This window comes from Neltuma alba, unplaced genomic scaffold (genome assembly GCF_004799145.2).
Source record: "Neltuma alba isolate B1F8T4 unplaced genomic scaffold, ASM479914v2 tig00002495_pilon, whole genome shotgun sequence".
NCBI lineage: Eukaryota > Viridiplantae > Streptophyta > Magnoliopsida > Fabales > Fabaceae > Neltuma > Neltuma alba.
The window spans coordinates 1-16,389 of NW_021632881.1; the positions used below are offsets into that span (position 1 = coordinate 1).

The 16,389-nt window shown below is 36.5% G+C and overlaps 1 protein-coding gene and 1 pseudogene across 1 annotated transcript; one reads left to right on the plus strand and one right to left on the minus strand.

The window, feature by feature from the left end:
- Positions 1–572: 572 nt before the first annotated feature.
- LOC114729996 (endoglucanase 8-like) lies at positions 573–4,474 on the minus strand (annotated as a pseudogene).
- A 3,715-nt stretch (positions 4,475–8,189) lies between these two features.
- Positions 8,190–16,264, plus strand: LOC114730004 (21 kDa protein-like). Its single transcript, XM_028917027.1, has 2 exons — positions 8,190–8,202; positions 15,446–16,264. The coding sequence occupies exon 2, from the start codon at positions 15,489–15,491 to the stop codon at positions 16,122–16,124; it is 636 nt and encodes a 211-aa protein (XP_028772860.1). The 5' UTR covers positions 8,190–8,202; positions 15,446–15,488; the 3' UTR covers positions 16,125–16,264.
- The last annotated feature ends 125 nt before the right edge of the window (positions 16,265–16,389 follow it).

The following is a 16,389-nucleotide window of genomic DNA, read 5'->3' on the forward strand; positions in this document are numbered from 1 at the left end:
AAGCCACGTGCAATTCACTTGTTAGTTGATCGTCATGATTATCTCATGATTCGAGTAAAATGACCACATTGTCCCTCAATCGGCATGACCATTAGCCTCGTGATGAGGTGGCCCGGTTCGGGGACCCGCCTACAGTCACTCAGTTACTATAAACCCAGAAAAGACAAATTCTAGCCGTTAATTTTTGTCTGATGTTGAAATTTCAGAAAGGGAATAAGTGAAGGTTTGGTGTCACACCTAGTAGGGACCCATTCATGAGGGGACTTTGCTAACATTATAAGTTAAAGAAATAAATATAAGCAATTATAAAACACAGTCATAAAGAGACTTGTGAACAAACTAACCAATACACACACAAAAGATTCCTTCTCAGATTAAGCTGCTAGATTTTTTGACAAATAAAATGTTCTCCTGGCTTGTAAGATTTTTCTTATAGTTCAATATATTGAGAAACATTAACTCAAAAAATCGTATTTAAAAAAAAAAAAAGAAGAAGAGGAGGAGGGAAACCCAAACAATTGTGTTGTGCATAAGCTAAGCAAAAGTCTGACCATAGATAACAGTGAAAGTACCTGGCGTTGGCAAGGCGTTTGAGCAGGGCAGGGGTGGCAGTGGTGTCACCACATGGCACGACCTTATTGGCGTGGCTGAGATAATTGGAATAGGCTAAAAGCAGAATGACAGCGACGTTACATGCTGCATGTTACTACCTACCTCCAGCCTTGAATATGAGGCCGCCTGTTTCCAAAAATGAACCCACGACATGCATTAGTTTTACTCACTTTTGGTTGCCTAAAACAACAGTGCTCCTTCCCCACTGCAATAATTAAGGGCATTTTCCGATGCCAGTAAATACAGAATCACACTCAAAGGCTTTTCTTTCTTCTTTCTTTTTTCTTTTTGTTTTTTTGGTTTTCTTAAAAAGTAAAGCATGATTAATGGCCTGGCAATAGGCCATGATGCTTTTCCCCCCTCACATTCATAAGCACTGTGCCGTTTGCTCCGTAGGGTAATTATTTTATCAGACTACATAAAATAAGATGAATGTGTAGTTCGATCATTCATGTGGCCCATTAAAAAAATGAGATGAGGAGAAATATATACCAGGAGAATATTGAACTTGGGCGTGGGAAATCCCTGGCAATACAGAACAGATGAATCCATCTGCGTTTCTCTTGAACGACTCAAAATACTCAGCTTCCCATCAACACCTCCTGCGGTAATTTAAAAAAAAAAAAGGAAGAAAATCATATAGTTGAACCATTTGGATTTTGGCAAAGAGATCGACCCTAAACGGAATGCAAAACCCCCAATAAACTTTGTATTCATGCAGATTGCAGACAGTAGAGATAACATTTATTAAGTTTTTCCCTTTTCTCGTTCATAATGTGCCGATAATCATTTTCACATTCTCTTCCTTCTATAATCATTCTCATTCTTCAAAAACACAAGCAGGCATAGCAAAGGAAGACAGTAAGTCTCAATCGCTTTTGAGGAAAGTGGCTGTGCAGAAAATTATGGCTGAGAGTATGGGAAGAGCCATAGATCCAGCTTTTAAGCACATGCATGGAGCAGCAACTGATGGTGACGGGACCCACTCTCTTGCCAGACCCACAAAGGGATGGCTATTTAGAAATAAGGCGAAGACTTTTGCTTCGGATGTTCACTATTTTGATGGCAATGACTTTAGGAGCCAGTCCTGTTCAGATTGAAGGGGCAGGGCATTACGTTATAAACACATACCCCGGTAATTCTAACTCTAATGATTAATTACCTAAACGACGAATGTGCCCAGCATTGTCCAAATTATGATTGCAAAATCAGGGGCAGTTTTGTCTTTGAGAGTTTGATACCAATTATTAGAGAATGTCCAGATTGGATTCACAAAATTAGACGATGGTCCGACATGAAACCTGAAAACCCAATGAACATCATGTGCCATCATCAGCATTTTCTCACACCGACCCCTTTTATCTCTCCGCATCTTGACTTTTCACATATGCACACAGATCAGCAATACATTAAGCTTCTAAAAATCCAATACGCATTCATATGCCTTCCTTATCTAGTTGTACTATATTGCACATTATTGTTCAGATGGCATACATTCCCTGGTTGGCCCGCCAATAAGAGTATGCCGTACATCAAGTTTTCAATGATCTCTTTGTTTTCTAAACATTATAAATACGGATAATGTTCCATGCATCCAAGTTCATATAATAGATCATAACTATATTCTGTGTGTGTGTGTATAAAAAGTTGAAAAGGGTAGGGTCCAATGGAATTGTGAGTTGCCACCTAAATATAATATGGCAAGTGAATCACATTCCTCACCCACGTGATGTGCAGGACTTTTTATCTAATCATATTCTCCTAGCTTGATTGATTGCAGTTCCACATGGCAAACAGGACACAACGGGAAAAAAAAAGGGAACTAAAAACAACACATAGAAGACAAAAGCATATATATTGATATTTGATAAGCGCCCACACATTGCTCCTACAGATTAAAATCGCATATTACATAATTACCACAACATCAAAAACTGACGTGATTGAGAATCTTATGCGAAGTGGACAAAAAGTAAATATAGTAGAAGCGCGTTGTTACCTTGGAGACGAGGACATTAATCCCAGCGTGCTTGTTATCCCAACCAAACTCATTAATGGTGTCTCCTGCCCTCAACACTACCTCGTTCTTCACAATGTATTCTCTGTACTGACGCCTACGGGAAGCCTTGTGCAACCACGCTGCTCCCCACAGCAACTCGTCCTATCAACATCGGCATCAACAATTGATGTGAGAGTCAACTTCCTTCTCTTTCAATCCAACGGCTAGGAATTGTAGCATGACCTACCTGGTAACCATTGACGTCGCAGTAAAATGGGCACACGGCGCGGCGCAGGCTATTGCTGTACGCCCCACGATGCGTGTCAGCGAACTGGAACACCTGCACATGGCATAGTCACGCCGTTTCCCATCAACGGTCATTTTATCGCGATATTTTAACGGAAAAATAAAAATAAATGAATGCTCCTCACTAGTATTTGTTCATTTACAAGAAGGTACTTTATTCTTTTTTTTTTTATATACAACCACTTTATTCTATTTTACTGCTCGTAATGCCTAAATTTCTTGTACTAAAAAACAACCTTTCTTTCTCAAAAACTTACTAATAGTTTTTTTTTTTTGCCAACTAATAAACTATAAGTAACCATAATCTGGAACGTGAATGATTTATAATTTTGCATGGAGTTATATACTTAATTGAAAAGTCGGTATTGATATATAAGACTTATTTCATATTTTTATTTTTTTAAAATTAATCTTATTATATTTATTTAATGATAATTTAGTAGAAGAGAGACAGAAAGAAAATTACCAAAAATGTTTAGGATAGTTTAAAAAAATATTATATTGATTAATTTAAATAATTTTTAATCTAGTCATTAGTTAACCAGCCAATGAATACTAACAAAGAATTTTTTTTTCCTCGGAATAAAATTTCAATGCGATTATTGGCACACTCATTTGATCACATGTAACAAACAAAACAAAAGAGAATGCAATTCCCAGTAAAGTGAATTGGTTTTATTATTTCCGTGCAAATAGTCAAAAGCCATTTCATGTCACCAGTGAAAGTTTCTTTTTCGTGTTTTGGGAAATTCAATCTATATTTTGTTACCTGCTATTTTTTTCCATGTATTCAGAAACTTTCACCAAAAGGTTAAAAAGGCAAGAAGAAACGAAAAAGAGAGAGGGCGACGCACCCTAACGGCTCGATTGAGGAGCAACCGGGAGTATGCGGGGTCACGTGATCTGAACACGATGGATGCAGCCGCTAGCGCAGCCGCTGTTTCGCCCGCCACGTCGGATCCCGGGTGGGCCCCATCGATTTTGTACGCTGTGCGCAACGTATCCATGTCCTCCGGCCTCTCCCAACAGTTGTGATCCGAGTACGGGTCGCCTACCTGCACAAAAACGACGCCAGGTCGCGCCGTCGCCTTCAGCAGGTAATCGGTCCCCCAACGCACCGCCTTCACGGCGTTCCCCAGCTCCGGCCCCATTGTCCTCCCGAAGTCGATGATGCTCCAAGACAGCATTGTGGTAGTGAAAGCCATCGGGAACCCGAACTTTATGTTATCGCCGGCGTCATAATAACCGCCCGTTAAGTCCACCTAAAGTGAAAACACAATGCACGTTTAGAAATAGAGTCGTAGAAGTGAAAACTGAACGAAATGAAGCTTCATATACCCCGGCAGTAACACCGTCGTGCAATGCGGAGTCACGACGCCATCTGAGGCGTTGATCGGGAGGGAGTTTGCCCGAGCGCTGGCCTTCAAAAAAGAGAATGCTCTTTCGAAGGGCGTCTGCGTAGTTGTGTCCGGCTGCTGTTGGCCGCAGAGGAAGGAGAAGGAGGAGCACAGTGAGGACGCGAAGGGCTGAGAGAGGAAGCTGAGCCGTTCGCGCCATTTTGTTTTTGCTTCCCGCAGTTAGTTGCGAATGACGAAGCGAAACCGTCGAGGGGGTGGTTATATAATCGAAAAGCGTCCTTGGATTCCAGTCCAATTTCCAATGATATAAAGCCACGTGGAGAAGGAACACTGGTCGGAGTTCGGACCCCAATGCAGGCATGGCTTGACCGATTAGTCCCGGGTTTTGACCGGGCCCGGGTCGGAAACCGAACGGGTATGGAACATGGAGATGGAGTTAATGTGAGTCGGTGGATAAAGGTCAAGGCTGGGAATAATGAGGGCATGTGATAACCACCGCCAATTGATTGGCGACGCGTGTAGGCCTGGAGGGTGGTTGGGACCCATAGAGACAAGAGAGCAAATATACCAATTCGGGAATGGTTAATGGAAGAAAAAGAAATTATTTTTAATTTGTTGAGTTGTGGTCATGACTTATGAGGAATGGGGAACGGGAGAGCATGTGAGTTTCAGTTGGGTGGTTGAACAGTTCATCTTTATATAATTGTTTCTATTATTTTCTATTCACGACCTGAGAACTTCAACGGTGGATGATTGGATTGTGCGAGCCAATTGGATCGTCCGATGGTTAGATTGAGTGGCCCCCACTCCTAGTCCAAGCCAGGGTTCACATGGGATCTCATCCTGTCACTCCCCTCACCCTATCCGGCTATCTCCAACTGAAATTTTTCTTACTTACTTCCAAAAGAACAAAGGTGTTGATTGAAATCCCATGCTATGGGTGTGTTTGATGTTGTTAATGGGTCATTCATAAATGTTTTTTGAGTTATATAAAACACGTTTTAATTTTAATGAGCCACTAGAAGTTAACTCATCCATGTTTTTATATGTACAGAAAAATAGTTTCGCTGGGAGATTTAAGAAAATAAGTAAAACTCACATTTTTATAATAAATTCTTATTGAATCAATTGTACTATCTCTGATCCTAATTATAAGGTCTTATTTATAAGTTAGCATGGGGGTAATATTATATGTACAGATAGAGGAAGTGATAATAGCCCTAACATGCATGTGCCACCACACAAATACAATGCAGCAATACTAATAATTAAGGGAGCGTAGATTCTTGCAATTTTGCATCGATAAAAGTGAATGTCTCTGTCTTGATCCCCACAATCACTAGAGATAACATTAAAAAATTACTATGAAAAAGCTGCAGACGCAACACTACCAGCTTAACAATGCCATACAGACAAATACATTTCAAACTTTCAGGCCTTCAGCTTATAAACAAAAGAAATCACATCCACTTTGGGAGAGAACGGTCAAACTGAGATAGACAAGAAGAGAGAGATTACATCGCCAGTTCCAATTGCTTGCCAAAATTGGATTCTGTTGTGCCCATCTGCGTTTCATACACTTACATGTAATGCAAGCTTTATTAAATCCAACACACACATCAGTATTGGTAGTCTTTGTTTTTTACAAGTTCCATGCGGTTGCTTGTTTTGGGTATTTCATAGTTCATGGTATTTCCATATGTAAGATGCCAGGTACACGCCAATTAATGTGGAAGCAACACTCAAAAGATTCCACTTGCCATATGACTGTGAGTATGCCTGCTAAAATAATATAAGTAATTAAGCAAACCAGACACTTTAATTTTATGGGTATGTATTTGTTGAGGCATATGTGCTGTGTCATTTATTAATGTCAGAATATGTTTTGGCGTAAAGTTCCATCAACATATACCTTAAATTATACGCCTCGTCCACTTGCAAAATATTTTGATAACGCTACGCAATTCTGTGTACTTAATGTCATATATATCTACTCCTCCGGTCCTAATTATAAGACCCAATTGATTTATTTGAGGAGATTAAGGAAGTAAGTTAAGTTGGTTATTTATAATAAATAAGTGTTGTCATTCCTAAAATATCCTTGCTAATTAAGTATATTGGCTAAAACTATCATTATTAGAAGGATTATCTTGGAAAAAAATGCATAAATATAAGAGACAAAATGGATTGGGTCTTATAATTAGGACCAAATAAAAAGTCAAATTGGGTCTTATAATAAAGACCGGAGGAGTAATTTATAAAAATCGATTAGGACGCAAATTAATTAAATCTCGTCCTTTTTACTAAGTCCGGATTAAGCTGCGCTATATGCATTGTTGATAAAATAATTAATATAATTTGTGACAGATTTTAAATTTTATATTACAATAATTTGCGTGATGGAAAAGCAGTAGTTGATAAAAATAAGCGAGGGAAGGAAACAGTATGATATTCTCCAATAATGCTTCCAATCATGCAAGACTGCAATTTGTGGGGGCATTCCCTTTTTCTTCGATCAGATCTAAAAAAAAAAACGCTTATAATTAGACAAACACACATCAATTATATATATATATATATATATATATATTCCCTTCTTCAACAATACGTTACAATAAAATCCAAATGCCTGCTTCATTTCAAACCCTGTCAGGAATATCTGCATATAAATATCATCCAATAAATTAAAAATACTAGAGTTATATTTGTAGCAGGGATAGCCAAAAAATGTGAGAGTCGGGATTCAATGGCTTCAAAATTCTAAAATCTATACGAGCAAGTTGACTTTGTTATCCTGTTACTCTGATCACTAGAAATAAAAGAAGGGTGAGGACATATGGAGTTGGATAAGCACCAGCCGGAAAAGGATATGCCTGCAACTTTTGCAGCAGCAGAAATTATGAACAAATTAAACACGTCTCATTCTTGTGTTCTTTCTTTAGAACGATTGCCAGAGATATTCAAAGCATCCATTTGCTTTGCTTCCAAGTTCCAGTTCATGAAACCAATTGAAATCATCCAGTCTCGGTTATGTGAATGCCCCGTTATTCCGATTCCCAGAACCAAGATCCATTCGTTCTTGGTTGTCTGAATATTTCCCGTTAGTCCAATTCATGAAACCCAAAAAACGAAGGAAAGCGACTCATTTGGGCCTCCTCTCAAACTGGGCCGTATAGTCACATGATTGCGTCCAAACTCAAATATCATAAAACTTAATCATTGGCACTGATGAACAAGAAAACTTTGCCTCCTTCGTGGGGCCTTGCTTTATCTTGAATGGCCTGCAGGTGGGGGTGGTCCAGTTCCTTTTTATCTCGTCTTTATCAACTTTCCCATAATTCATGTCTATCCGTAGCACTACAACATTTTCACATGTCTGTCGTACGATTCTTGCTCCAAATATCAGACTTCTTTTGGCTTTAAGGCGTTGCTATATACTTTTATTCGGATCCTCGCTAGCAAGGTCAATCTATAGCCCTGGAAATTTTGTTTTCTGGAATAATATTCCTTTTGAGTCATTTCTCAGCAGTTGGATAGATAGACTCTCACATCACATGCAGTAATTGTGATTGTAAAAAACATGCTCATAAATCTCGTATGATTATGTTTAAAGATGCCCCACAAACCTCTCTTTTCCTTCTCTGTCATGAAAAGATAAAGAGACGATTGCGCCGTCGCATCCGCTGCTATATTAGCTTAAAAAAAGCAATGGTCAAAATGGTAAACATATGTCCCCATTATAACTAACTAACAAAAGTTAATCATAGTTGTTAAAAATAAAAAGCTAATCATAGCGAAAGATGTTACGACAATTTGAATAATATGTGGCTCCTATTTCAGTTCAGTTAGTAAAAAATTCCATATAATCTGTTAATAAGAAAGAAAATATATTGAACAGGACCGAGTTGTAGCTAATGGATGGAGGGAGTTTAAGGAATTATGTGTACGACTGCCGAGAACATATACAATATTACCGTCTGTATTTAATATAAAAATTAGCTGACTAATTTGAGTAAATTAAGAAAATTAATTAAGTTAGTTATTTGTAATAAATAAATATTGTCTTTTCTAAAATATCTTTGCTAATTATGTATTGTATTAGTCAGAACTATTATTTGATAGAATATTTAAAATCTGCAACTACTATAAGAATTATTTTAGAAAAAAATAGATAAATATGATAAATAAAATGAATTGAGGTTTTATATTTACGATTAAATTAAATATCAAATTAGTTTTTATATTAAGTAGGCAAGGTAGTATTGCTTTTATTCTTGATAAATATAAATATTATATCGCTTTCCCCACTTTTCGGTTTCACATTCTTCCCTAACTGTCATTTATCTTTCTCTTCCAGTTCATACCAGGAGGTTCAATTAAATTATTAATTTTTAATATAATTCACGCTTCAACACAGTCGTTTTCCTTGGTTTTTTTTTTTTGACATTAATTATTCCGACATCCAAAAGAGTGACATCCCAGGCTTATCAGTTAGAGCATATCTAAACTTTCTTGTGATGAACACGATGAAGGCTCTTCACTGCTTCAAGACTACAAATGTTACCTAAACTTTACTCATAGGTTAGTTTCTGTTTAGGTCTGGGTTCTTCGAATTAGTTCATAATAACTAATTGGTCCTTCCATGTCGTGAACGAAGGTTCTTCCGCTTAACAGATATTCCTTTCGCCTCCAACTCTCCTTTTAACTAAACTAGCTAAAGTTTTGTTCACAGAAGCTTTTTAGAAGCTAGAGTGCACGCTAGTATTAACCTAATAATCAGTTAGAGAAGTTGCTGAAAAGCCTTCACCGATCTGTCACACGTACAGAATCATACAGTACATATATACATATTTGAAAGATTTTAATTAACTGAGTTTGTTCTGATATAATCTGCTGCTAACATAGTTAATTAAGTTTCTGACCATGACTATTATTTCGTAACCGTCGTGCGTTAATTCCTACAATACATGTCATGTAGTTTTAAGGCTCTGTTTTGTAGGTGCAATGTAATGGGACATGACTTTAGTATTTGAAGGAGAAGCCACGCACCATTGGCACCAACACAAAATCATATTAAAAGGTAAATGTTGTGATGATCCCTCATTAATTGGTGGAGTCTTATTCGCCTTCTTAATGGTTCATAAATTCGACGGTGACGAGCGAGAGAAGTCCACACGCAAGAACTACCTTCTTTCCCACATGCACATCCAAATGATCAAATATATAACCACTTTTTTCTTCTTTATTTTGAGATCAAAATTTCATATCTTTCATTGCCTTTTCTGGGATTCCTGCTTATCCTTACAAACAAAACCACATTTTTCTTTGTCTTGCCTCGTGCGTGAAAATTAGAATATTGTGTTTAATTATAACGTAAACTTATGATGAGGAGATTAATTTCGTGTTCATATTTATCATGAACAAAAGTATATGAAATCGTGAAGAAGCAAGTTGTAACAGATGTCCATTTGTTCATGAATTGTTTTGTTTCACATGATTCCAAGCCTGAATAATATGGATCCTTCCTCTTTTCTCTCAAAAAATAGTCAATTACGACGCTGCCGTTGCAATTGCATCCGTGAGTGGCTAGATTATAAACTAATTAAAGGTCAATGAATTCTCACCTACGACATAAAATCACTGTGTCCTTTCAAACCAAACACGACTTTGTGCTTTAATTATTGTCACAGGTAACATGTACTACTTTTGATCCTAATTATAAGATCTTTTTTGTAGATTACAAATAAAGTCTTATAAATAGGACAAAAAATAATACTTGTTGTACGTTCTCTGTTGTTCCAAAACACTCCACCATTACCGACAGCTATTTTGGATAATACCCTAATTTTATTTATACGTGTAAGAAAATTATAGTACTATCTCCGGTTCTAACTATAAAACCCTATTTATAGTTTTTAAACGATGCCTTATAATTAAAAGCGTAGGTAGTAATATAATAACATATTTTCGTGATATAAGAAGGATGTATATTAACATCGAAAGAAAATAATGTTCGCTATGTTAAATTTCACTTATAGTATAGACTTAATTTAGCTTCTGTTTCATTTGGGCGACCAAAGAGAATACTCATCAATTACGCCGTTGCGTCCGTGATTCGGTGAATATAAGTGGTTGTCTTTCAAACCAAACGCATCGCTTTTTGCTTTCATTATTATTGTGCCGCTACTTTTTAATTTTAATCTGTTGTTTCAGAATTCAAAACACTCAAACACCGAACATTCTAGATAAATTGGCAGGAATGAAGATTGGAGAGTGTTAATTTTTTAACTAATCATATGTGCTGGTGAATATATTGCGGAGAATATAACTCTGATTGAAAGTTAGATGGGGGATTGAATTTAGTCTTAAATATAATATTTCAATTCATCTTGTTTCTCAAATTTATAATTTTTTCTTAGAGTAGTTTTAATGCACGTTGTTGAATAGTATAATTTGGAAAAACTAATACATATTTGTTATAAACAATTAATTTAACTAATTTTTTTTAGTATTTCAAAATCAGTTACCTAGTTCTTATGCTAAAAACTAAAGGTAGTATTGATGCTCTTTCTTTTTTCTTGTTTAGAGAAAATCTCACTAGCTATTGCATTGTCCTTACAACATCTTTGTACTTAAACATCAGCTTTGTTTAATTAATTGGGCTCCATCGCTTTGGTGGGCATCATTTGATAGATATGATCTTAGATATGTATCAATGGATGGCTTTCCACCTTTTCTTTTGAAGCCTAGCCCCCAGTTAGGTTCTTTTTCCTCTGGATTTTGCAATAAGTACATGTGGGGTCTTAAACGCTTTGGCCAGTAAATCACTAATAATTGCTACTTATTACTCCTAGTGAACGCTAAACAGCGCTAGTGCGCCCATTTGGGACCCATTTTAGAGTCTGTTCACTTACTTCGCGTCCAATTTCTAATAAATCAGAATCATATTCTCACATTTATTTTGTCTGGTTTATCTTTTCTAGTATATATCAATCCTCATATTTCCATGGACATGCTTGCTAGATTTCATGAAATGGTGATGTCTTCCTAATGCCTACTCACAGTCCCTGTCCCTATAACGAATGAATCATATTACTCTCTCTCTCTCTCTCTCTCTCTCTCTACGGAAGGGTAATTTGATAATACATCCATTTTCATTTTTAAAAACTATTATGAGTCCTATATTAAGAAATTTCACAAGTGTTATATAGTTTATAAATTCCAGAGGCTCTCCCTTTTAAAAAGTTAGTTTTTTGAGATTGTGCTCTCATTTGAAACTTATACTCATCACATTAGTGTCAGCCAACCAGAAACGGCTATAAGTTCAAGGAGCTCTTCTTCTTAAAATGTTAGTTTTTTGGGATTGGGTTTTCTTTTAGAATTATGCTTGTCACTTTACAGTTTACAAAATAAATTAATATTGTATCAAGCAATTCATGATACATAATATAAATATAAAATTTTTTTTCATTTCTATTATAATATGTTATGAGTCCCATATTAGGGAATATTATTGATGTTGTGGGGTTTATAAGTTCAACGTGCTGTTTCTCTTAATAGGTTGGTCTTTTGAGGTTGAACTCTTCTCTTAAGCTTATATTCATTATATTGGTACTTTCATTGAGAGTCGACCAATTAAAGATAGAGAATCTCACAAGTGTTATAGGATTTATAAGTTCAAAGAACTATCTCTTCTAACAAGTTAGTATTTTGGAATTGGGCTCTCTACCTAAGCTTATATTCATCACATAATCCTAATAATTTCATGAACAAAAGACGACCTTTATAACCGGTAGGAATTATATCTGTGGTTGTGCAAGCAACAAGTTTAAGGGTTGACTCTATTATTTAACTTTCGGCATCATGCATCAAACTAAACATATTTCTTTCTGGAAACACATTAAAAAGGGACTTGGCTTGCAAGCCAATCCATACTCGATAGTGGCTAGAGAACTCTAATTTGCTTTCCGGCCGTGGCAGAAAAGTCCCCAGTGGCCATATTCTGATTTTGTTGCAATAAGAAAAAAATTATTTTTAACTTCGTCTCGATATGAAGTCTGTATACTACCTCTGGTCCTAAATATAAAAGCTAGTTGACTAATTTGATGATATTAAGAAAATAAGTTAAGTTAGTTATTTGTAATAAATATGTGTTATCTTTTCTAAAATATCATTGCTAATCAAGTGTATTAGCTAGAACTATCATTATTAGAAGGACTACATTGAAAAAAATACATAAATATGAAAAGACAAAATGGATTATGGTATTATATTTAGGACCAAAATAAAAATCAAATGAGATATTATATTAAGGATTGGAGATAATATTGAAGAACGCACCCTAATAATACACATGATTGAAATTAAAAATACTTCTAATTAATTTTTAAATTTTCAATTATTTATTAAAGTATGAGTAACTATGGATCCAATTTGATGATAAGAAATTCATTATGAATTACACATATATTTTGGGCACGGAATGATAATTATGTGGAAATATATGCAATAACATAAAATTTTGAAGAATGATTGAATTGGAGTGGGAAGAAGAGAGCATTATCTATAAAGTGGTGGAAAATGGTACACGGAATTTAGATGGGGGGGGGGGTGGGAGTGGAAGCAAAGCACTATGCATAAAGTAATATAAAAAAGGTGTATAGAGGTCAATATTAAAAGTGTCACGCTTGCTCATTCTCGTCATGGGGCTGCTGGTCCACTGTGCCAAACTCTCTTTTATTAATTATTTATTATAATTTTTTAACCATATTTGATGTCGAAATAGGATAACACAGTTTTTTAAGAATGTATTAAATACGAGTAAAATAATTTTTAAATAGAATTAATAATTTTTAATTTTTTTGCCAAGACAAAAAAAAAAAACTTTGATTAACGACTTGTGGATGAGAGCGGAAGAAGCATAAGCGCAATCCAATGTTCCATTTATTACCAAGGCCTACTCCTCCTGCCCAATCCTTGTAAGTTGTGGTAACTTTAAGTTACCAAATTTATAAAGTAATTTTAAAAAATTAATAAACAATTATATCGTTCACATATATGACGGCTTATTAAAAGAATATTTTAGAAACTTGTGAAATTAAAATATGGAAAATAAAATAAAGGAGACGGGGCGTGCGTCTTGGGTGCTTGGTTAGGCTGTTGCCCATTCATTTGCCTCTACAACTCCATACTTAGAGACAACAGTGCAAGCATTACATAGTTACATTCTAAATCCTTCATTCCTTTATATTTTTTATTTTACTTTTCGCTTCTCTTCCTGTAGAACACTTATCCCTTTTCCCTTAAAAAAATGCATGAACTAATGCATTTGGCCAAATAATATAAATATAATGTCTATATATGGCAACTGCCCATAGTTCCACAATTTCACTCGTGTTTATCTCTACCTGTTTCAATCCATTTTTTCTTATTTAATTAATGAGTTAGTATCGTCTTGTTATGAGGAGTATTTCTTAACCATTTTAGGCTCGAAAAAAAATTAGTCTCGAGTTCAATAAACTGAGAAAACCCTTATTTCACCTAGGGAAAAAAAAGAGTTAGCATCATCTTAGCTATATTCAATAAAACAAATCGTTTACTGTAGATCCGCATAGACATGTGTAAGCGGATTGGGGCGTATCAAAATGCGTGTTAATTATTTTTATTTACTTCGCAATTAAAATTGTATAAACGCGAATTCCTTTTTTTTTTTTTTTGGGTCAAGACTTCCTACTCCCTCTTTGATTCTCCCCGTCTATTGAAAGCTACAATTTTTTTTTTCCTTAAGTTTTAGTTTTAGTGATGTTACAATCAAACAAATTAACCCCTGTTTAAATCGTTTTTAAATCTTCGTAATTAAATCCGTAAAAAATTGATTAGATTAAACCAAAAAAAGTAAATAACTAAGAAGGATGGTTTAATCATTTATCTTCTTTTGTTTTGCTTAGTCAGGATATTATTTCTAATATCATGCATAACTAAAACGTGTGTATACACTTTTCGAAAAATTTCAGGATGTATTTTCTTATATGATGAAGATGTGTGTGTGTGTAGAGAGAGAGAGAGAGAGAGAGAGAGAGAGAGAGAGAGCCTTCTAATGGACTGTAGACGCCATGCCAGATGCCTACATATGAAGAATATAATGATCATGTCGCTGATATTTCAGGATAATTAAATATGGTATTAAAAACATGCACAGACTTTGGTATTAATTAAAAATAAATGACTGTATGATATTTCACATAACTAAGATTCAACCATACATGAGTCTAAAAATATATCACACTATATAGATATATAGTCACTGGAAATTATCAGTGCCTTTACATGTTATATATAAAGCATATATACATTTTGTAGAATTTAAATACACATAAAGTGTGACACAGTGTGATGTTATTTAATGATTGTGAAATATAGTATAAAGGAAATCACTGGGAGGGGTGAAAAGACAAAAGAAAAAAAGGTTGTGTGAATTTGAATAAAATAAAAAGAAAAGTGACCTCAACCGCTGATTCAGTATCCCAGCGCCAGCACTACTAGCCGCAAACCTCAAAGTGCCACTACCCTTCCTTCCTTTCACATCACACGCCTCCTTCCACTCACACTCTCCCTTTAAAAAAAAACATTAAATAATACTCCTCCAGTCCTTATTATAAGACCCCATTTGACTTTTTATTTGGTCCTAATTATAAGACCCCAATCTATTTTGTCTCTTATATTTATGCATTTTTTTTCAAGATAATCCTTCTAATAATTATAATTTTAGCCAATATACTTAATTAGCAAGGATATTTTAGGAATGACAACACTTATTTATTATAAATAACCAACTTAACTTACTTCCTTAATCTCCTCAAATAAGTCAATTGGGTCTTATAATTAGGACCGGAGGAGTAATTGATATCTATATTTTAAAAATTATACGTTATAGAATCCTCATACGACACAATGCCCCTCTTGGCCTCTTTCACCCATAATTACCGCATGTTTCTCCCCCGCTCTAATTTACTCCCTCAATGCCGTTTTGCTTTGTGGGCGAACGAAACAGAAATGAGCTGTACTGATGTAATTTTCTTCAATGATCAGGGCCATAAAAGTAAATTCCCCCCGTAAACTCCTGCCTACTTAAACCCTCCCCCACCAAATGTTTCTAAACGCCAATCCTAAGGACGACGACGCGAATCCAATCAGTAACCGAAACATAACCAACCATGACAACCCAGCGCCTCCTCCTCCTCCTCCTCTTCTCATCCGCATTCTTCTTCCTCCATCCATCCTCTGTCGCCGGAGAATCCTACGCCCGCGGTCCCGCCGACTCTCCCCTCAACTCCACCGATTACATCCGCACGAGCTGCGGCACCACTCTCTATCCTGACGTCTGCTACTCCTCCCTCTCTCGCTACGCCAATGCCGTCCAGCAGAATCCCGGCCAGCTTGCTCGAGTCGCCATCGCCCTCAGCCTCTCCAAGGCTCACCGAATGGCCTCCTACATCTCCAACCTCACTCGCGATGCCGAATACGAAGCCAACTCTCGCGCCTCCTCCGCCCTCCATGACTGCTTCAGCAACGTCGGAGACGCCGTCGACGAAATCCGCGGCTCTCTCAAGCAGATGCGGCAGATTGGGGCCGCCGGCTCCGGCGAGGAGTCGTTCAGGTTCCAGATGAGTAACGTGCAGACGTGGATGAGCGCGGCGCTGACGGACGAGGAGACGTGTACGGACGGCTTCGAGGACGTACCGGACAGTCCGGTGAAGGCAGACGTGTGCGATAAGGTCACGGACTTGAAGAAGTTCACCAGTAACGCCTTAGCGCTGGTAAATAATTACGCTAACACGGGAACGCCTTGAAAACGTCGACACAGCCAGATTTGGCTTCTTCTGTGAGTGATTAAAATAGAGGTTACTGCGTCAGTCAAATGGACTGTTGTGAATGTGAATCCTCCTTGTACGTATATTTTGGTCTTTCTGTAGCTTTCTCTTTACTAAAACCGAAAAAATTAAAATGAAGTGTGTTTGTGTTTGTTAGCCTTTGGGTGGAATCTGATCAGAATAGAAAATGTGAAAAACAGAAACTCGCTAAAACCAATAGGAATAGGGAAATGGAAATGCTTGT

What these genes read in the sequence shown, in the direction of transcription:
- LOC114730004 (XM_028917027.1), top strand. Translation starts at nt 15,489, where the DNA reads ATGACAACCCAGCGCCTCCTCCTCCTCCTCCTCTTCTCATCCGCATTC.